General features: G+C 44.5%; 1 protein-coding gene across 6 annotated transcripts in view; it reads left to right on the top strand.

The window, feature by feature from the left end:
• The window catches only part of Cfap61 (cilia and flagella associated protein 61), a 278,785-nt gene that overhangs the window by 196,862 nt on the left and 58,286 nt on the right, over positions 1 to 23,637 (top strand). For all 6 annotated transcript variants that reach the window (XM_021156893.3, XM_085833584.1, XM_021156892.3 and 3 more), the window contains 3 exons: positions 3,810 to 4,102; positions 14,279 to 14,606; positions 16,615 to 16,706. In XM_021156893.3, the coding sequence (XP_021012552.1) occupies positions 3,810 to 4,102; positions 14,279 to 14,606; positions 16,615 to 16,706 (713 nt within the window). The remainder of the gene's footprint in view (positions 1 to 3,809; positions 4,103 to 14,278; positions 14,607 to 16,614; positions 16,707 to 23,637) is intronic.

Genomic DNA, 23,637 nt, shown 5'->3' with positions numbered 1-23,637 from the left:
ACCTATTCCTGATGCTGCTTGGGAGGTCAAGATCCTGAGACCAGATAGGCCAAGAACATAGGAGGAAATCAAATACTGTTGTTATGCAAAAGGACCATAGCTATAAAATAACTCCTGATGACAGCCATTGTGCTATACTCATAGGTCAGTGCTTTGCTCAGTCATCATCAGAGAAGCTTCCTCCTGGCATATGGGAATGAATACAGAGACCTACAGCCAGACAATAGGCAAGAAGCTAGAGACCTTGACATACTCAGCCCTAAAAGGGATGTCTCCATCAAATCCCTCCCTTCAGGGAACTCTGCAAAAGAGGAAGTAGAAAGAGTTTAAGAGGCATAGTGGATGGGGGACACTAAGGAAACAAATCTTTCTAAACACAACAGTATTGATACAAACTCACAAGAGACTGAGGCAGCACGCACAGGGCTTGCACAGGACTGTTAACCAGATGGGGTCCTTGAGCTGAAAGAAAAAGTAGACACACGCCCCATCCCTATCCCAGAAGCTATCTCCAATTGATAACCACGTGCAAAGGAAAATTTCCTTTTCTCCAAGAGAATCTCACTGAGGAAACAAACCACTTTTAAGGGTAGATTCCCATGCTCAGCAATAGATAGCCAACAAAAAAGGGCATTTCTGGAGGCTCTTTTTCTCATAATATCTATCTATCTATCTATCTATCTATCTATCTATCTATCTATCTATCTATCTATTCACCTTATATCCCAATTGCAGCCCCTCCTTTCCCCAGTTCCACCCTCACACAGCCCAGCCTCTAATCCCCTTCTCTTCTGAGAAACAGAAGCCCCCTTTATATCACCTTATCCTGGCCTATCAAGGCACTGGTATATCCTGGCAGGACCAGGCATATCCTTTCCCACTGAGGCTAGACAAGGCAGCCCAGTTAGGGTAACAGGAGCCACAGGCAGGCAACAGAGTCAGGGAAAGCCCCTCACACTATTTGTTGGGGAACCTGCATGAAGACCAAGGTGCACATCTGTTATATATGTGCGGGAAGAGGGGAACCTAGGTCCAGCCCATGCTAGCTCTTTGGTTGGTGCTTCAGTCTCTGGGAGCCCCAAAGGGTCCATGTTAGTTGACTCTGTTAGTCTTCTTGTGGGGTCCGTCTCCTCTTCGGGTCCCTCCATACTTCTCCCATAAGTCTTCCGTAAAACTCTCCAGTTCCATCTAATGTTTGGCTATGGGTCTTCGCAACTGCTTCCATCGGCTACTGAGTGGAGCCTCTCAGAGGACAGTTATGCTAGGCTCCTGTCTGTAAACGTAACAGAGTATCATTAATAGTGTCAGGAATTGGTGCTTACCCCGATGGGTCTCAAGTCGGGCCAGTCTCTGGTCCATCTTTGTCCCTGTACATCTTGTAGGCAGGACACATTTTGGGTGGAAGGTCTTTGTGAGTGGGTTGGTGTCCTTATCCCTCTACTGAGAGTCCTGTCTGGCTACAGAAGGTGGCTTCTTCAGGCTCCCTTGCTGTCTCCCATTGCTGGTAGTATCAGCTAGAGTCACCACAGTAGACCACCTGGGGCTCCCACTTCTAGAGATGCCGGCCCCTGCCCACTGCTGATTTCTGTTCTCTCCCCAGCCCTTCCCTACATGTAGCCCCCACACCCCATTCCTGTCCCCATCTTCTCTCCACCCAGATCCTTACCTTCATCCACCTCCAATGTCTATTTGACTTTCCCTTGGGCCCTCTTTGTTACTTGGTTTCTTTAGGTCTATGGATTATAGTGTGGTTTTCCTGTACTTTATGGCATATATATATATATATATATATATATATATATATATATATACCATGCATGCTCTTTTGGGACTGAGTTACCTCACTCAGGATGATATGTTTTTAATAATTAATCATTTTATTCATTTACATTTCAAATGATATTCCCCCTTTCTGGTTACTCCTCCACAGACCCTCCATCCCATCCCCTCTTCCCCTCCCCTTTGCCTATATGAGGGTGCTCCTCCACCCAATCACCCACTCCTTCACCCCTCTAGCATCCCCCTACACTGGGGCATCAAGCCTCCCACCCGTCCCATTGATGTCAGATAAGGCCATCCTCTGAGACATATGTATCTAACTCTATCATTTGCTTGCAGATTTCATGATGTCCTTGTTTGTAATAGCTGAGTAGTAGTATTCTATTGTGTAAATGAACCACATTTCTGTATCCATTCTTCAGTTGCAGGGCATCTGAGTGGTTTCCAATTTCTGAATATTACACATAAAGCTGCTATGAACATAGTTGAGCAAGTATCCTTGTGGGATGGTGGAGCATCTTTTGGGTATATGCCCAAGAGTGGTAAAGCTGGGACTTGGGGTAAAATTATTCCCAATTTTCTGAGAAACTGCTGACTTGATTTCCAGAGTGATTGTACAGTTTGCCCTCCCACCGCAATGGAGACGTTCTCATAAGAGTGAGTCAGGGCTTCAAAAAGAAAACTTGGCAGATCCTTGTATTGTGGTTTCCAGTTTTGTATTTTTATGGAATGCCTATGTGTGCAAATGTGCTTGTGTGTGTGTGTGTATCTGCATCTATGTGTTTCTTGTGCTTTTTATTTGACTCTTTTCTTTTATTGATTTGTTCTGTCTTATTCTGGTTTGTTTTGCATTTATTTTCTTATTAATATTCTTCAGATGCCTGGTTGTTGTCTAACGGGAGACAGAAAGTGTGTGGATTTGGATGGTAGGAGATGTAGGATCTTGGAGAAGTTGGGGCTGAGAAACTGTAATCAGAGAATATTATATGAAAAATCAATTTTCAATAAAAGGAAAGCAGATTTTGCATAATTTATTCGACCAAATTGAATAAATACACTTGTTTAGTTTGCCTTATGAATTTTCTTTTCATACCATTGTATGAACCACAAGGAAAAAAAAAAACCAAGAGACTCATTGAGTTTATACTTTATGGTAAAATTCCTTCAACAGACCTGAAAAACGCATCTACAGGCATTTCTTCTTTATAAAGAAATGTTAGAACAAAATACCAATTCAATGTCAAAAATAGTAGAAAATACATTCAGTTTATAGATCTTAAAACTTGCACAATAATAGATTACCATTTGTAATTATTCCTGTAGCATTTCTGAGAAGTGTGACTACATAACATTGGCTGCTACCCTCAGAATGCCCTTATACAAGGGGTTCTTTCAAGCTTATTTTATGATTTTATATTTGCTAAGCAAAATAACAGCATTCAGTCTCTCTAGCTAGGTCTTGACACTTTAAATTCTAAAACCAGCAATTTGGATCTTTATAAAATTACCCATTGAAAGCAGAATATTCTGACTATTAGTTCTCAAAAATGAAGGGAAATACCTTGAAATCAACCCAGGTCAACATTTACATATTAAAACCCACTGTCACATCCCATATGTGAATGTGTTTTTTACCAGTGTCCTTTCCTGGTTCACAAGAAGTTGTATGCATGGCAGACTTCAGCAATTTTGTTTCTTTAATAAGTGTAGCAAATAGGGAACAAAAACAAGATAAAAGGTTTTATTCTAGACCATTTCCTCCAGCATAATTTCAACTTTCAAATTATAGGAACATAAATGAATGTCCTACTTCTGTGTTAGAAGTACTTGACTACTTTGTGGGATGTTTTGTGCCAATTCTTTACTAAATTATCTTGGTCGCTGTTGCTAGGTAACACTGCTGGCTTCCTGCAGCTGAGAAATGAAAGGGTTGGAGGGAGCAATTTGGCATTATTAGCATTTGACTAATAAGTTTTTGTTTTGTTTTGTTTTTTTTAGCCGTATGTTTTAACATTTCCCTCTCTTTCTAGGGAAGGTCATTGTCTACGGGAATACACTTGACGCTTTCACAACAGTGGAGACACTCCTAAACATTGGCATGAAGGGGAGCGGCATCTACTTTGTGCATCCCCCAGCTGAATCAAACATAACCTGTATCAACAACTATGATGTAGAGAGTGCTGTGGAAGATGCACTCAGTGCTGCTGGGGTGACAGTCTTTCACGACGCATTGTTGGCTCAGTGGAACCATGGCCAGCACCCGGATCCTATCTACAATGCCTGTTTCACCACCTCCACCAAGCCTTTCAGACTGGAGTGTTCAGTAAGTCCATCCCCGTGAACCACACTTGCTGTCTGCCTAAGGCAGCGATTCTCAATCTGTGGGTCGTGACCCATTTGTGGGTCACATATCAGACAGCCTGCATATCAGATATTTACATTTCAGTTCATAAGGATAGCTAAATTACAGCTATGAAGTAGCAACGGGATACTTTTATGGTTGGGGTCACCACAACACAAGGAACTGAGTAGAAGAGTCGCATCATTGGGAATGTTGAGAACCTCTGGCCTAGCCTGGGTGCTAACCTCCCCAGAACTGGGGACGCTGAACGATTTTAGTACAGAATGTACAGCTACTGATTTGGGGTCTGTTTTCAAACCATTTGGGTTGACCGTCACTCAAAAGCAAGAAGCTACTACCAACACAGGGACTTAAAACAATTTATTGTCACTTTTACCTCTGCTCTAGGGGTTTGCTTGGCCCAACTAGGTAGTTCCCACAGGAGATTTCTTTCGTTATTGAATTTACAACAATAGACCAAGCTGGAATCATCTAGAAGACACATTAACTTTTCTGGCTATTGATGCTAGATCAACTTCAGCTGGGATTTTCTTGAGCCTGGGCTTTGTCAAAACAAAACAAACAAACAAACAAATGATAGTTGTAAGAGCAAATGGGACAGGAGCTGGGGTGTCTGCCCCTTAGACCAGGTCTCAGCTGTCAGCTAGCATGTCTGCAGCCACACCCTCCCTACAGACAAGTAATTCTGCCCACTGTGCATTAAAAGGGAAATAAGTGACCTCACTGAGCAGAGACCACCCCCCCTGAAAGGGGCTACAGTACCAGGTGCCGAAAAAGGTTGTCCCTGTTGTGATTTCTTATAACACACCCCAAAAAGGGTACAGTGGGAACACAGGCCCATGGGCAATCCCAGGCTTAAAATCACAGCAGCCCTACTAATGGGCATGCAGGTCCAAGAAGCCTGGAAATGACCAGATGTGGAGTCCACTGACCAGAGAGCTGCTGCAGCTGGACTAGCCATGATGCCCTTTGCTTTCCTAAAGCCACGCCCACTGGCCAGCCAGCTTTGGGTTATAGCTCTACTCCTCTCACAGTTCTGATCAAAAAGCCTTGCCTGTAGCTCCTCTGGGCCTCATCTCCTTCCTACCATCATAGAGCCTAAGAACCCAGCTCAGATGACATCAGCCCTTCATGGAGGGTGTGTTCAGGGGCATGAGGGTGTGACCTCAGAGACCTGAGGTCCTTAGAAATATTCTAATCTGCTATTTACCACATTTTTTCACATAGTCACTCCACAGAATTTATGGAACACCAGATAGGTCCCAGACTTTGTCTTGTGGCTTAAGGATTCAGCAATGAGGAAGGGAAAAAAAATCTTATTTTGAAAGTTACATTGTCTACACTTAAATATTTTGTGCTCATCTAAAATGGGGGAATTGAAAGTATTTCAACTTCAAATTTCTACCCCAAACCATGACACTCAAAGATTGCCAGATCTTTCTAAGGAACCTCTGGAGATTGGTACACAGTCATTCATGTTAGGAAACAGAGGGTAAAGAAAACCTCTTAAGGAGTCTCATTAGATACTGGTTCTCCAGAAGGCCCTCTGCCTCTTTTCATGATTCAGATACAAATTGGAATCATAGTGAAACATCCTTTGGTTGCTTTTACTTTGGTCTGGTATACCTCTCTGCTCAGTCTTCATCCTAGAGCAGGCCAGGCCTTTCCTTTCCTGTGTCGTAGTCACTGTTGTATTACTATGAAGAGACACCGTGACCAAGGCCACTCTTATGAAGGAAAGCATTTCATTGGGGGTTTCCTCATGGCTTCAGAGGTTTAGTCCACTATTATCATGACCCACAGCATGGCAGCACACAAGCAGGAGATGGAGCAGTAACAGGAGCTGAAAGCTAAATCCTGATTTATAAGCCAAGAGACTTATAAATAGACTTAAAAGAGACTTTCTGGGCTTGGCAGGGACTTTTGAAACCTCAAAGCCCACGCCCAGAAACACATTTCTACCAACAAGGCCACACCTCCTAATCTTGTCACATGGTGCCACTCCTTAGGGACTAAGCTTTCAAATACATGAACCCATGGGAGCCATTCTCATTCAAACCACCAGATCTGTGTTGTCTCACAAGGAATGGTCTCTAGAGACATGTCCAGGGATCTGCCAACTTATGGTTTGCATCTTTCTTTGCCAGCAGTTGTTATGTGTGGGCTATTAGGGAAGGGGAGTGGTTATCTTCCCCCCCCCCGCCCCCCGCTTCCCCGCCCCGTAGCATCATCATCTGTCAGGGAGTTAGGCAACTTGAGATGGGAATGAACATGTCTCTCGACTGTGCCGGTGCTGTGACGGATTCCCAGGTTTTCTTCATCTCTCAGACAGACATGCTGATGTCCTAATTCTCAGCACCAGCGAGTGTGGCCTTATTTGGAGTAGGGGCTTGGTTGGGTGGGGTAAGCAAGACCAGGTCGTCCTGGGTCTGTGTTGGGCTCTGGATTCCTTGTGCTCTTTATGAGGAGAGTGATTTGATGACACACAAAGAAGAATGACTTGGGATGACACAGAGAATGGAAGTCATATGGCAAGCATGGCAGCACCACCAAAAGCCAGGAAGAGTCTGGCTCCACTCTCCCCTAGAGCCCTTGGAGGGAGTTTGGCCATGACACCTTGATTTTAGATTTCAAGTTTCCAGAACTATAATAAAATATGTTTCCGACATTCTGAGGTATTACAGCATCTCTAGGAAACTAAAATAGTGTAAAAAATATTCCTCTGGATTATAAAACAAGTTTGGGTGACCTGTGTGTGGGGCAGGGAACCGAGGTCCTGGGTCTCTCTAGCCAGCTACCGGCAGTGCCTGAGCCAGTGGCAGAGGTGGCGAGGCATTGTACACAGCTTTAGCCTGGCCAGCCAGGTGGGTCTAAGGTCCAGAGATGAATGCTTGGGTAGAGAAAACTCTTTCCCACATGGTACAGTTCAGTAAAAACAGCCACTTTCAGGGTCCTTGGTGAAACAACGTGTGTGCTTTATTCCAAGTGGACAGGGACTGTATAAGGATTGAGGAGCAGGGTAGGATTTATGGGTAGATATTTCCTATCAGCTCAGTTTGAGACCTTTGTGATGCTCTATTTGCATTGGGGAAGGGCTCGAGGTGCTGCAATATATGACCCATCTCAAGTCTCTGAGATTCCCAGGGTCTGAGCTCTCTCAGCCTTACCAGTTCTTCTTTCTGGTGGCACAGTCTGCTTGCCCCACAGATACTTACCTTTTAAGACGCCCTCTACTGATGTGAAAGTACAAAAGGAAGCTATACGGGGAGAAGGTAGTTGGGAAGTGTGTGTGTGTGTGTGTGTATGTGTGTGTGTGTAAGCTGGTGGGGGTAGGGTTAGACAAAGCAATGTGATATATGTGACATGAAAACACGAGACTGTTCAGGGAGAGAGGAAACTCCACGGGAGGTTGTGGGAAACAAAAAAAGTACAATGATTTAAGTGTATGATGACATCTTAGTGAAATCTACTACTTTGTATGCCAACTTAAAAATTAATCAAAGGGTGAGTAGAAAAATCAAGAGGGTCTTGTGCTAGCAGCAACATGGTCAAAGGACAAAGGCAGGCCTTAGCACACCCAGAATCCTGGCATCACCGAGACCAATCTACTCAGGAGAGCACATGGGCGGCAGAAGCAACAGAGCTTCTTAGACAGGGTCCCTTCGGACCTTCATCCTCAGCCAGGAGACAGAGCTGAGACCCAAATCCTGGATACCTTCCCTGCCAGAGGAGAGTTGGCCTCCAGGGAGGGATCTGACCCAAGGACTCAGGAGGTGGATCTGAGCTCCAGAATTCTGTGCACCTTCCCTGCAAGAGGAGAGCTTGCCTGCAGAGAGTGCTCTGACCACTGGAACTCAGGTGAGAGTTGGTCTCCCAGGAGTGCTGCCAGAGGCTAAAGAATCACAGGAGGAATAAACTCCACCCAGAGACAGCTAGAACATCTAACACCAGAGATTACCAGATGGCGAAAGGCAAACGAAAGAATCTTACCAACAGAAACCAAGACTACTGGGCATCATCAGAACCCAGTACTCCCACCACAGCGAGTCCTGTATGCCCCAACACACATGATATGCACTCACTGATAAGCAGATATTAGCCCAGAAACTTAGAATATCCAAGATACAATTTGCAAAACACATGAAACTGAAGAAGAAGGAAGACCAAAGTGTGGATACTTCGGTCCTTCTTAGAATGGGGAACAAAATACCCATGGAAGGAGTTATAGAGACAAAGTTCGGAGCTGAGATGGAAGGACCATCCAGAGACTGCCCCACCCGGGGATCCTTCCCATATACAACCACCAAATGCAGACACTATTGCATATGCCAGAAAGCTTTTGCTGACAGGACCCTTCAGCTCTCTCTTGTGAGTCTATGTGAACGCCTGGCAAATACAGAAGTGGATGCTCACAGTCATCTATTTGATGGAATACAGGACCCCTAATGAAGGAGCTAGAGAAAGTACCCAAGGAGCTAAAGGGTTCTGCAACTCTATAGGAGGACATTTGGCTGGGGAGATGGCTCAGTTGGTTAAATATTTGCCATGTAAGCTTAAGGGGCTGAATTTGGATCTCCAGCATACATGTAAATGACCGAGTGCCACATTGCATGCCTGCAATCACAGTACATGCACATGCAGATGTGCGGATCCTTGGAAATCAATAACCAGAGAATCTAGTCAAGTTGTCCAGCTCCAGATTCAGCAAGAGACCCTGATGCTAAACAAACAAACAAACACACAAACACACAAACAAAATGTTGTCATTTCTTTGTTTTGTTTTGTTTTGTTTTGTTTCGTTGAGACAGGGTTTCTCTGTGTAGCCCTGGCCATACTGGAACTCACTGTGTAGACTATACTGATCTTGAACTCAGAGAGATCTTCCTGCTTCTGCTTCCCAAGTTCTGGGGTTAAAGGCATATGCTACCACTGCCCGGCTTCATTTATTTTCTCAATGGTAGCCATTCTTACTGAGCTGAAATACAATCTCAGAGTAGTTTTGCTTTGCGTTTCCCCTTGGCTAAGGATGTAGAATGCCTTGTCAAGTGCTTTCTGGTCATTTCCACTTCTTTTGAGAGCTGTCATATAGGTTATCAGCACATTCCTGTCTTCCTTTCTGTCCCAGGAACCTCTAAAGCCACGTTTAGCTTTTCCGTCTTTGGGCTTGGTGAGTTCCTTTGCCTTCCACCTCCACAACTCCCCAGATCATACCTGGTGAGGTGGCTAATGTTTTACCTATGTAGATGTCTCCGGATGTGTTGAGACTAAAATAAAACCACACCCTGGGCTCAGTACAGACTTGGGACCCATCTTCACACTTTCAAGACCTTCTGATTTCAATCAGTCTTATGCAAGCCCACCACTGTGGAGATCAAGTACCCCCTTCTGGACCTTCAAAGGTCTCAGTCTCTGCAACAGTGAATGCAGATAGGTAGTTCCAGAGATGGACACTTTTCACATTGACGCATTTCGAGCCCGGGAACTGCAGGGTATTCTCAGTCAGTTCAATCTATTCTTGCCGGCTGAGGATGGGTTGTCTCTCCTGTGCGCAGCCCAGTGTGAGAGGAGCCTCCCATCTACCTCCTCCTGTCTTCATCAAGTCAGCATCTACCTCTCCTGCTCTCCCACAACAGCCTCTGGGTCTTCCCTCCCCCAGTGATTCTGAGAGCAAAACTGAGATTCCCTGATGCAGCTCAGTTTGTAACAACAGTTGATCTTTCAAGACAGCCTCCAGCACCCCAGGCACGCAGCGCGACCAAGTAGGATTTATTGCTACTCACTGTCACATGTACCAGAGAAGTCATTGTCTTCCTAAAACTGGTGATGGGCTCTAAGGCTTGTGGTGGCTGTAGGCCTCTCCTGAGACTAGGACTGTCCATCTTCATTCTGGCTTTTGTTCCATCTCCTCCCTCCCCCTCCCAGGGAACTGTGGGCCAAGGCTACACTAGCCTTACTGTTCTGCATCCCATTTTGTTGTTGTCTTATCCTTTGTCCATGTATACTTTCACTTCCATTGTGGGTTTCCAAGGCCTACTCTCGTTTCCTCTCTTCAGAATAGAGACATTATTATCATGATCGTCATCGTCGTCATCATCATCATCATCATCATCATCATCATCATCATCATCTCAGCTTCACCAGCCATCTTATCTGGAAGTTTCCCACCTCATTTATTTCTGAGTTCCGTCCCTGTGCCCCTCTATCTTAAGCCAGCTAAAATGGAGGCCTGTCGATTTTATTGAGGTTATTTTCAAAGATAAAAATCAAAGCTTACTTCTCAATAAAGGAAGCTCGTTTTCTCTTCCACTGGTTTTGTTCTTTTTGTTCTGACTAGCCTCCTCTCCTGTTTGCATTGGATTCACTTTGTCCTCTTTTCTGCTTCTGGAAGGTAGAGTCTTGGGTCATTGGCAGTATTTTTTTCTAATACTGCCCTCAGTTTGACTCAACATTCTAGCTGCCTCTCAAAAAATTTTAATGTATTGAATTTTTCCTAGCACTTTGGCCAAAATATTGTCTGCCTTCCTTATGATTCTTTATTAACACTGGATTATGCATCATTTGGTTTCAAATTTTATGATTTCCTATAAAGCATATTTTAGTTGATGTTTAATTCAGTGCTGCTGTTGACCATTATCCAATCCTTTAAGAAGAAGGAGGGATGTATTTTATATCTAAGAGAACGTAGAATTTTGTCTACATACCATTAGTAAGTATTCAGTAACTATTGGAGATACTGGTTCTGTAAATACTAACTAGTTCTATATGGCTGGTATTTCTGCTGGATGCTCTTTACTGATATTTACTTTATTTCGCCAGTGGTTTGGGACTAAATACAGTAATTACTAGAGGTAACATTATTAAAATTTCGCATTATTTTAGGACTTTCTATTTCTCTCTTTAATTGCGTTTTTTTCCATTCTTTGCCCTGCTGTTGAGCCCATGAACTGTGATGGCTTGGATATTACCTTTTGAGTTGTGATCTTATCACTATGGAATATACTGGGCTGTTCAGGGTCTGCTTCCCTGCCCATTCACAACCTGTGGATCCTGGGAGGACAATGGAGGCAAGAACCTCAGGGGGTGGTGAGTGTGAAGAGAACAGACTCTCCAGAGGCAGCTTCAGCAAGACAGCTCAGTTTATAATGGGGGAAACAAAGGCTAGTTAACCTTCTGGGACATGGGGTGAGGAGGGGCTATTGAGTGACCGTACATCATTGGCAGGGGCCAGGGTGCTGGGGATGCCTCATTAGCATAAGGAGGAATTCCAGGTGCTGATGGACAGGACCTTTTGATGGGAGAGGAAGTTTAACCTGGCTCCAGGGCTTTCTCTTTGTCATTGGTGTTCAGAAGTTTGATGCAGTTGATGGTTTATGTTTATTATGTCTTAAGTTTTTATCTTACCTGTGGTTCACTGAGTTTCTTGAGTCTGTAAATCCATGGCTTTCACTAAAAGTTTAGCAAATTCTTGGCCATTATTTGGCCCCATTCTTCTCTTCTACTTTAACTACATCCCCAATTGTATATAGTGTTTCCTGAGGCTTTAAAGCTGTGCTTTTTAAAAATAGATTTTCTTCTCTTTGTTCTTTTAACCAGAAAAATCTGTTGATATTATTTCAAAATTTAATCTTTCTTTTATTAGGGATTCTTTTTATTTTATTTTATTTTATCATAAAATGCCTATAACCCACCCTCTTTTAAAAGCTTCCAAATATGGAAAATTAGTCCCACGCTGGTCATTTCGGCTTTTTACAGTCATACACAATCTCTGAGACTTTAAATAGCCATCAGGACCCTTGGTCACAGCCCTTCCTTTTTGACTAGAATTTATGGTTATTTTTGTGTGGGAGAGCCAGTCTCAAGGCCATCCCATCATTCCAGAAGCAGAGTTGCCTTGAAACTGGTGGGGCAAACAAAGAGTTGACATGGTGATGACAGAGCTGGGTCTGGGGAGGTGGAATCAGGCAGACCACTGGTGCTCTCTGGCGAGCTGGTCGGGCCTAATCACTGAGGTCCAGGTCAGTCAGAGACCCCATCTCAAAACCCATGGATGTCTACTAATATATAATAACTATGACCTCCACATACATGCATAGATATGCATACACACACACACAAATAAACACAGATTTGAAAAAACAAACAAACAAACAAACAAACAAACTGAAATTGGTGTTTCGCCCTACGTCGAAAGTTCTCTATTCCTGCCTAGTAGCCGTTCCTCTTGGGTTCCGGGCAGGTGGGCAGCCTCCAGCCAGTCTAACCCCCAGCTGTGTAAAAAGTCTTCATGTGTATTGGTATCGCTCTGTCTAATTACATAGTAATCTCCATCATTAATTTTTTTCACCAAGAGATGCCCTGTAGCCTTGACAGGTATCTAGCAGGGACGTATCTGTCTGCACATGTGAACGAATGAGATCTAACAAATCTTTGTTAGATTCACTGGTTCACTTTTCAGTGTGGAATTACTGCTGGGCAAAATCCAAGTGCAACAAAAGTGGTGTGTGCCCCAGAGCGGTGTGGATAACAGAGCACAGTGCTGATAATCTTCACAGCTAAAATATTAGGATAAAAATATTTGTTAAATGTGATACTATACCATAACTAACAAAGTTTAGAAAACCACTAACAGGTAGAAGAACTTTTGTGGATGATTTTGAAGAATGTCAAAGATTTGAGAGGTGAAGGGCACTGTTTTTATGTGTAATTGATATCAACTATCTTACTCTGCTTTTATATAGGTAGACGTTTGTTTTAACTAAGAGAGGAAAGGGAAGGAATGAAAGGTGTGTAGGAAAACACATGTTTAGAGGCAGAAGAGACTCAGAGAAAAGAAGGCTCCTGTGGCTACTGGTCATATCCCTGCCTGCTGTTCCAGGGCAGCGAGCAGTGGGCAAGAGCTAGCCTGGTAGATACAGCGAGCAGTAGGGCGAGCTAGCCTGGTAGATACAGCGAGCAGTGGGCAAGAGCTAGCCTGGTAGATACAGCGAGCAGTGGGCAAGAGCTAGCCTGGTAGATACAGCATACAACTCTCTGGGACTTCCTTCAATGACATCACTGGGCTCGCAGCCTGACGAGATGGCTAAGAGCGTAGAGGCTCTCGCTGCCAAGGCTAATGACCTACGCTTGATTCCTAGAACCCACGTTATGGATAAAGCAAACTGACTCCCACAACTTGTCCTGTGACATCCACATGCAAGCTACAGAATTCACACACTCAGGCACACGTACACATATAATACATAAATAAAATGTAGTTACTGTTTAAAGGATTGCTGCATTTAAAAACTCATGACTGTACTGATCTGAAATTGAAGAGAAGATGAGGTGACTCCAAGAAGGAAGCTTGAGAGACCTGTGTCAGACACAGGGAAAGGAGCTGCAAAAGGCCACAGTGGCTACTGTATTAGACCACAGGGAAAGCATGGCCTGTACAGATGAACGCCTTCTTACAGGGCGAAAATTCTCATTGCTGTGCTAGCTTCCTTCATTTGGTGTCTTTCTTTTTCCTATTGTATCTAAGCTGAATGACAAGGAATGGTGTAGGACGATCTTAATGTGCTCTTCATAAAGGCCTGGAATCTCCTCTGCCTCCCCTGCCTTGGTCTCCCCATCTCTGTCACACAGAGTTATGATAAACTGTTAGTGGACAGTTTCTGTACCCTGAAGACTGTTCACACTCTGGGGCAGGTGAAATCAAGAGCAACGCCCAGTAGAATACTTGCCCAGCTTCACGATCCCCAGCCAGAAACACAAAAGGAGTAACCAGTTGTCTTAGTTTCTTTCCTACCACTATGAAGAGACATCATGACTAAGGCAGATTTATAAAAGGAAACATTTCACTGGGCTCCTCTACAGTTCCAGAGCATTAGAGTCTCTGACCACCAGGCAGGGAACATAGCAGCAGGCAGGCATGGCACGGCACTGGAGCAGTAGCTGAGATCTACAAGCGGGAGGCAAAGAGAGAAAGCTGAGAACTTTGTGGAATTTGCAAATCCCACCCTCAGTGACATACCACCTCCGACAAGGCCACACTTTCTAATCCTTTCCAAACAGTTCCAGCAAACGTATGAGCCTGTGGAGGCCATTCTCATTCAGGATGCCACACCCATTAATGATGCGGGTTTTCGTTCTTTGTAGGCGTTCTTCAGCTTCTACAAGAAGAATGTGGATTACGAAACATTTAAAGCATTTAATGATGCATGCCTTGTCTATGATGGCCGACTTGTGATCGATACTACCTTCCACACCAATGACATAGCCATCAGAGCTGCTGGCTCCCTCACCAAATTCTCCAACCGGTATTACTCAAATGAGTGGACTCACAGCAATTTCAGTTCCAAAGAAATTGGCTTCCAGCTGGCTGCCGCTATGCTCAGTCTCTTTGACCCAACCCTTGAGCCTGTGACTGAACCACCAGCTGACCTTGACCGCCTCATCCCCATGTACAAGGGAGCCAAGATCCAAGGTATGTAAAAGATTGCTTTTTTCCTCCTCATTTGACGAGGTCAGCCATGTTTTTCTTAGACATATCTCTTGGTCTTTAATGGGCTGTTATGGAGGTGGAATAGGAGCCCATCACCTTTCTTTGGCATCTAGAGCAAACATGGTAATATCATTATTCTGTCCTTTGCACATTGGACATTTATTAGGGATTCCTTCCTAACAGTCCCCATTTTGTAGACTGGAAAATCATCAGTAACTAGCTTAGAGATCTCAGGACAGTGGTTTGCCTTGACATCATATCCTAATTTTCCATCCTTGTCATAAGTTCCGAGATGAAGAGAACCTTCCACAGCCTGTTCTTTAGCCTTCTCTCTTTAAATATTTATCTGTTTGGGTTTTTTTTTTCTGTGTATGGTTGTGCTTCCTTAAGTCTGTGTACCACATTATGTGGATGCTGGAAAAGGGTATAGAATACCCCGAAGTTGGAGGTATAGACAGTTGTTAGTATGGGTGATGGAAACCAAACCCCAGTCACCTGCAAAGTAGCAAGCATCCTTTACCGTGAGCTGTCTTTCCAGCCTCCTTAGCCTGCTCTCTTCACAGATTGGTTCAGCCATTTACAGCTGAGAAATAGCCCATTTTCACTCCCTAAGACTTGTTGACCCCCAAGAAGATAATTTCATATGTAAGGTAGATTATTTTGCATTTATTTCATGCTTAACGCATTCCTGAGTGCCAAGCTTCTGTTTATTCATTTTCTTCAGGTGTATCTTTTTCTTCTGTACAATCTTTAGAAACAATTTGTTCCCTTTTTATGGTGATCCTCTTTATGTGGCATATTGGTTAATGCAACCATGAGCTCTTTAAGTTCAAAGACATGCCTTGGTTCCTTGTTGGCTTGGATATGTTCAGTGACTACAGAATCTATATCCAACACTTTAAGTTCAGATTTTTGTACACCAGGAATTAAGCTCTCTTTTGGGGCCATCAATCCTGTGTCCAGCCCTACTATTTGGTTTGGGCATATCTACAGACTCTATCATTATGCCAGCAGAATGGTGCACATAACTCCTTCAAAATTACATCCTTCAGATACTTGGTAGCTTCTAGGATTTGCAGACCTCTGATGGCCTGGGCAGTTTCATGGATATTGTGAGGCAAATGTAAGGGTATGAGCCTCTTGATCTGCCTGATTTTGTAGTTTTCTGAGTCAAAAGAAGAGTAAAAACCATTTTCACAGGTCACCTTGAACTGCCCATAGGAAGAGGATTTAATGGGTTTTATGTTGAGAGGAAAAAGAGATAGGAGAAGAGATATTTTAAAACCATGTCTTTAGACGTTGTAGACCTTACCACCAGAAAAACCCCACATATTTACAGAATTCCATATGCACTTCTGGGAGGGCCACAGGCTAAGTTGCAAAGCATGCATATGTAAGCCCTGAAGGTATTCATGAAACCTGTTCTAGAAAATGGAATACCAGGCCAAGGTCCACATTCCTCCCCCTGCCTTTCTCCTGCTAAGGTGGTGCCTGCTCTGCTTCTCCTCTGGGTAAGGCCTTAGGAAATGACCTCAGGCAGGTAGGAGAACAGAGATCCTCAAAGAGGACAGGTTGGTCAGATTCAAGCGTATCGACAAAATCCTAAGGAATTTTACGATAATAGATTTCAAAAGCATTGAACAAGGAACTTTGTTAATTATCCATAGAAAATACAGTTTTTAATATTTTGTTTATTTGTAGAAATGTAGGAAATGGCAAGTCCATGACGACATCCTGGAGTTTTTGGTTTGGTTTGGTAGCCGTGGGAGGTGCAGGAAGTCACAGGGCACATCTCTTCTCATCTTGCCCTGGTGGCTATATTATAGGGTATTGATTTGACTAAATAAAGCTCAACCACTCTAGGGCCTACCTTGCTAATTGGCTGCAGTTTCAGGAGCAGACATTATAGACATTTTTTTGATGAAATATGAACTGTTCCCTACCGAACCAATAATTCATTTCTGATATGGACACCTGCCATTTTCTCTAGGAGGGATTCTTCCTGGGTCTTATCATTATCTGCATATTTCCAAACCTGCCATCCCAACTCCTTTGGATCTACAAAGGTCACAGCCTGATTTTGTAAGTATTGATCTTGAGTTTTACTTTACCTCTGCTCATAAAATCCATTTCAATGGGAGGGAAAAGCTTTGACTCAAAGTCTTTGGTTCACATATCATATACCCACTATGCATGTCAAGATTCAAAATGGTCCCTAAGAGTCTTTGCTCTTCACAGCATCATGTGGTGCACTCCCAAAGGGAGCAGAACTGATTGGTGTGGCCTGCAGAGGATTGTAGAGATAACAGTGTGTGATCTCCAAAGCTATATCAATGTTGCGAAGATACTATAACTCCACCTTGTCCTTTTCCAGATTGCCAACTGCCATAGGGTAAGGTTTCCCAAGCAACCCTTTGGTGAGGTCTGTAGGGTAACACCAGCTGTGTGAGTGACCTGCCTTAGAATCCGTGCCATTCAAGCCTTTAGATGCTTCTTGCTCCTCCCAAACTCTTTTTTTAAAATACATTTTTATTAGATATTTTCTTCATTTACATTTCAAATGTTATCCCCAAAGCCCCCTATACCCTCCCCACTCCCTGCCCTGCTCTCCAACCCACCCACTCCCACTTCCTGGCCCTGGTATTCCCCTGTACTGGGGCATATGATCTTCGCAAGACCAAGGGCGTCTCCTCCCATTAATGGCCGACTAGGCCATCCTCTGCTACATATGCAACTAGAGACACAGTTATGTGGGGTACTGGTTAGTTCATATTGTTGATCCTCCTATAGGGTTGCTGACCCCTCTAGCTCCTTCTTTAGGGGCCCTGTGTTCCATCCAATAGATGACTGTGAGCATCCACTTCTGTATTTGCCAGGCATTGGCATAGACTCACCAGAGAGAGCTATATCAGGGTCCTGTCAGCAAAATCTTGCTGGCATATGCAATATTGTCTGGGTTTGGTGGTTGTATATGGGAAGGATCCCCAGGTGGGACAGTCTCTGGATGGTCTTTCCTTCCATCTCAGCTCCGAACTTTGTCTCTGTAACTCCTTCCATGGGTATTTTGTTCCCCATTCTAAGAAGGAACGAAGTATCCAAATTTTGGTCTTCCTTCTTCTTGAGTTTCATGTGCTTTGTAAGTAATATCTTGGGTAGTCTAAGTTTCTGGGCTACTATCCACTTATCAATGAGTGCATATCATGTGTGTTCTTTTGTAATTGGGTTACCTCACTCAGGATGATATCCTCCAGATGCATCCATTTGCCTAAGAATTTCATGAATTCATTGTTTTCAATTGCTGAGTAGTACTCCATTGTGTAATTGTACCACATTTTCTGAATCCATTTCTCGGTTGAGGGACATCTGGGTTCTTTCTGGCTATTATAAATAAGGCTGCTATGAACATAGTGGGGCATGTGTCCTTATTACAAGTGCTCCTCCCAAACTCTTAACCGAAAGCCTAGAAGACATTGAGTTCCCAGCAAAGCCACCCCCAATCTCCAACTCCCACAGATCATGAGATAATTAAGTTTATTGCTGCTTTAACATATGCTTTCTTAATAGACTTATAAAGAGTAGTTTTAATTTCATAACGAACTCAAGCAAAAGTTACAGTGATTTCCTGGATTTTCCTTGTTCCCCCGCCCTCCCCCTTCCCCCAAGCAACTATCTGCATCCCCCACCAAGGTGGCCTGGCCATCAGAGCTGACCTTCATCAGCTCATCATTATCAGCAGACCCCTTAGCTCTCATGAGGATTGGCTCTCTATGCTTGTGCATTCTGAAGGGTCTTCACAGTGCATCCACCACCACAGTGCCACACAGAACCCTACTAAAAACTCCTCTGTGTCCCGCCCTTCATTCCTTCTGCCCCAGGAAGGGCTGGGAACCTTTAACCTTTATTGTTTCCAAAGTTGTCATTTGTATCAGTTACTCTTCTTATTTCTGGGACAAAACACCTGACAATAAGCGGCTTGTGGGTATATTTGAACCCACAGCTTGAGGATACGGTCCTCATTACAGAGAAGGCAGGAACTTGAGGCAGTAGTCAAGTTACATTCACAATGCGAAAACAGAGAGACCTAAAGGACATATGGTATGGGAGCTGTTTGGTGTTTTTCTACAGTGCCATACTATCTCGATCAAGAGTTGGCCTCAAACTTGCACTCTCCTCCCCTACCCTCCTCCTGAGATGGAGATTGCAGTCAAACACCATTGTGCCCTGCCTCCACATTCCTTCAGGTGTCCAGTATGCAGAGAGCTCACAGGCTGGCTTCTTTTGTCTCCATAGATAAGCAACATGCACCTAATCCATACAAGGGCTAGGAAACGCTGGGCTTGATTTAAGACCAAACCAGAGCCTTCAACAGACACTGTATGATTCTTCATGTGTCTACCATGTTGCAGCACTCTTTACATCAAGTCAGAATGCACAGAAGGGGTTTTGGATAATGAGAATCTTAATAACGGTGCAACTCAAATAGATTCTTTGGCTGGTGCTGTGACAGTATTTGAACAGGACCCCTGGCTTTAATTAAACATTTTGCCAAGTGGGCTTCCTTCTTAATTAGTACAGAAGTTCTAAACAGATTTTTTTTTTACCATTTTATTTTCAAAAAAAAAAAAAAAAAGTAGGATGGCTCCATGGCAATCTTTTGGAGTTGGAATTAATTTATGCAAAATTGTTGCCAAAATGGTCGGGCAGTCACCTAAATGCAGCCAGCTGATCAAGAGTGTAGCCTACCGAAGATGCTCCCCCCACAGGGAAACCGAATTACTATTCTTACAACGGACATGGTCCAGACCGACCTTAGACTTTTCTAGTTCCCAGTAAGTGGAATGTGGTAGAGTAAGAAGTCACTTCTGTCGTCCACGAGCACTTCCTACCATAATCCTTCACGGAAGAATAGACCCCGAGGCACCTCCCGAATGAACTGATTTACAGATTCTGGCCCACATGCTTGGTTGGCTTGTGTGCCACAAAGTAAAGAAATTTGTCACAACAAATTCTGCCTTGGATACTATGACATTTTAAATCGTGTGTTTGTTACAAGAGCTGGGGACTTGATTTCTCAAACACCGAGGCTGATTAATCCTGTGTCTTCTATTTGGTGTGAACTCCAGAGTGATTCTTTGACCTATATAATCCAGGGGTTTGGGGGAGGAACCAGGGGCAGCAAGTGTCAGTAGGAATAGGCAAGTACTGTGGGCACTCGATCCATGGCTGAGGGGCCAGCTTGGGTGTGAATTCTCTTTAATATTGATGTGCAATATCTCAAGGCACTCCAAGTTTCCAGACTGCTCCACCCCACCCTCAGCTATGCTAAAGCATTGCCAAAGCTCATTAAGATTGATACAGTGTGCCTTCCGTAGCTAAGATCTGTCACCAACAAGACCTCTTCCCTGCCCCTTTCTCTAGAGTGGCTGTTTACTGGATAGTCTGTTCAAGCCCTGGTCACTGTGTAGCATGATGTGTTTATGACGATGCTGATACCACAGAGTTTCAGTCATTAAAAAAATCAATCAAATCAAATCAAATCATGGTGCTGAAAACAATGTTAAAGCTACCACCCCATGCAACAGGTTACCATTGAGTGGTATGTCCTGCTCAGATACTGGTTGGCCCCTGGCCAGCAAGCTACCAGATATATCCTTAACAGTTCGTCATGTCCCCACTGCTATAACAACTAACCATTGCCCCAATCTTGAAGTGCCAAGCTTAGCATGTAGAGCCCATGACAACCTCCAGAACACAGAGGAGATGTCAATAACTGAGTATGGGGTAGCCAGCAAAGTTCCTTGCAAAGCCACCTTTCCATCGCCCACCTGGGTGGCTCACAAAGTTAGTCTCTTTGGTGGCTGCATGCCCTTTTCTCTGTCACTCAGCATAAAGAAACATTAAAAGTGGAGGCAGCGGCCCAGGTCTTGTGGGATCGCTGTCCCTGTTCTCCAGTAACCAGGGAGGAAAGCTAGCAGCCAGCATTACATCAGCATTACATACTGATGTAATGATCACCCCACCCCCCAGCAACTTCCCTAGGAATATTGCTAGCACTTTGCAAGCCCCGTTTCACTGAGAAGGCATGACCTCTCACTCAACACTCACTGGCTTGTGGTGTCCCAGCTTCTTCTCCAAATCATCCCTTTCTGCCAAGGGGTCAGCAGGCTAACTCTCAAACTACTGATGACAAACCCAGAGAGTCTGCATTTTATCCAGGAAAGACACTGTCTTAGCCAGTGCAGTTACAAAACATCATGACCAAGAAGCAAGTTGGGGAGGAAAGGGTTTATTCAGCTTACATTTCCACATTGCTGTTCATCACCAAAGGAAGTCAGGACTGGAACTCAAGGAAGTCAAGGGCAGGAACTTGGAGGCAGGAGCTGATGCAGAAGCCATGGAGGAATGCTGCCTACTGGTTTGCTTCCCTGACTTGCCTAGCTTGCTTTCTTATAGAACCCAGGACTACCAGCCCAGGGATGGCCACCCACAATGGGCCCTCCCCCATTGATCACTAATTGAGAAAATGCCCTATAGCTGGATCTCATGGAAGCATTTCCTGAAGGGAGGCTCCTTTCTCTGTGATAACTCCAACTTGTGTCAAGTTGACACACAAAACCAGCCAGTACAAATGACCCCTATGACCTATGGCCGCATGACCCCTGTCTTAGTTAGGGTTTTACTGCTGTGAAAGATACCATGACCAAGGCAACTCTTATAAGGACAACATTTAATTGGGGTTGTTTACAGGTTCAGAGGTCCAGCCCATTATCATCAAGGTGGGAGCATGACAGCATCTAGGCAGACATGGTACAGGAGGAGCAGAGAGTTCTACATCTTCATCTGAAGGCCACTAGCAGAATACTGACTTCCATCCTAGCTAGGATGAGGATCTTAAAGCCCATGCTCACAGTGACACACCTACTCCAACAAGACTATGGCTCCAAATAGTGCAACTCCCTGGGCCAAGCAATTTCAAACCATGACAGGCATGTAGTGGAGGTCTCTGTCTGCATACCCATGTGTACCCCCATTCTGAAATGGTGCTTACTATTCTGGGATGTCCAAGTAAAGTTGATGTTATGTGCTCATACACAAGGTGGAGGGATTTGAAAGTCAAGACTCAAGGCAGTACACGTGAATGAAAAATTCTCAGGAGCAGGTGGGGCTAGAGAAATGCCATGGTGAGAGGGAAGGGTGACTGAGCAGAGACACCCTGCAGCAGAGCTCTTTCTGCATCTTTACTGGCACCTGGGTAAAAATGCTGGGCCTTGTGGCACTTCCTAATTGTAATTCCAGTGCCAGAGGCTAAGTCAAGAGAATTCCAGGGGGCTGCTGGCCAGCCAGTTTAGCCCAGTCTGATAGCTCCAGGCCAATGAGAGCCCGTCCCCCCTGCCTACCAAAAACAGGCCTAGGTGGCTCCTGAAGAACATACAGTGTTGACTTTTTTGCCTCTACATGCACCTACACACATGCACATACACATACAGACACACACACACACACACACACACACACACACACACACACACACACATGCATTTTAATTTTAATGATGATCCCAAAATGTAGAATACTCTGCTCTTTAATGAGATCCATTTTGAAAATAGAAAATGTGCTGCTGACATACTTTCTTCCTATGAATGCCTTTACACGTGGCCACCAACCTCCTCCTTGAAACAACACTGCTCAGCTTCTTTCCAACGCTATCAGCCCCATCCCCTAAATGTCCAGTCTATGGTATTTGAAGCCGACCTAGAGTCTTGTCTGCTGATGTGTCTCCCAGGATGACCCCACAATGCCCACCAGTTGCCTCAGTTTAACCAACAAGTTCAACTGTGTGGCTTAGTCGTTTTCCTGTTGCTGTGATAAAATGCTCCAAGGAAAGCAGCTTAAAGGAAAAAGGGTTTGTTTTGCTACCTCCTTTTAGGCTGGATCTTAGCACCTCACTTAACCTAACCAAGGTAATTCCTCAGGAGGCTGCCCAGAAGCTAACCTAAGACAAATGATCCCTCACAAGTGAGCCTGGTGGCTTTCCCCACTAGGTCAGAGGTTCTCAACCTGTGGGTCACGACCCCCCAAAGACCATCAGAAACATGAGTGTTTATATTGTGATTTATAAAAATAGCAAAATTACAGTTGCAAAATAGCAACAAAACTAAGCTTGTGGTTGGGGAGGGTGTTCACCACAACACGAGGAACTGTATTAAAGGATTTTGGTCTAAGGAAGGTTGAGAACCACTGTCCCAGGGAGTTCCAGAACCTGGCCAGTTGGCAGTCGTATTCACAGCTGCACCATGTGCCCCGTTTAGGTAAAACTTTCAGGTGAATCTGGGACCAAGTGAATGTTTGGGATTAAGACAAGATGAATTTGTTGAAGGTTTCTAAATGTCACATTCAAGTTCAGCGTGAACTTGTCTTCAGTGCTTTAACTCTGTATGCACTCAGAAAAGCATTACTGGTATAAGAGTGAACCAAGTTCAGAATTTTGAGGCAAAGTAAAAGATCAGCCACCACTAGCAGCCTATGTTTGTCTACTGAGATCCATAGGGAATGGAGCTCCAACAGAGAGCCAGTAGCTGTCAGGGCAGAAATCAAAAGTGTAACGGTGACACGGGACTACAGCCACACCCTTCCCTACAGCCACACCCTTCCCTACAGCCACACCCTTCCCTACAGCCACACCCTTCCCTACAGCCACACCCTTCCCTACAGCCACACCCTTCCCTACAGCCACACCCTTCCCTACAGCCACACCCTTCCCTACAGCCACACCCTTCCCTACAGCCACACCCTTCCCTACAGCCACACCCTTCCCTACAGCCACACCCTTCCCTACAGCCACACCCTTCCCTACAGCCACACCCTTCCCTACAGCCACACCCTTCCCTACAGCCACACCCTTCCCTACAGCCACACCCTTCCCTACAGCCACACCCTTCCTGGTCACCAGGTTCATGTGGCAGTCAGTTTTAATACATTTCTAAGAAGCAGAATCCACAACTTGAACAACTTA

The sequence above is a fragment of the Mus caroli genome, unplaced genomic scaffold (genome assembly GCF_978045245.1).
Source record: "Mus caroli unplaced genomic scaffold, Mus_caroli_1 scaffold_2, whole genome shotgun sequence".
Lineage (NCBI taxonomy): Eukaryota > Metazoa > Chordata > Mammalia > Rodentia > Muridae > Mus > Mus caroli.
Note: the sequence above shows the minus strand (reverse complement) of the source record. Positions and strands in the feature narration are given on the sequence as shown.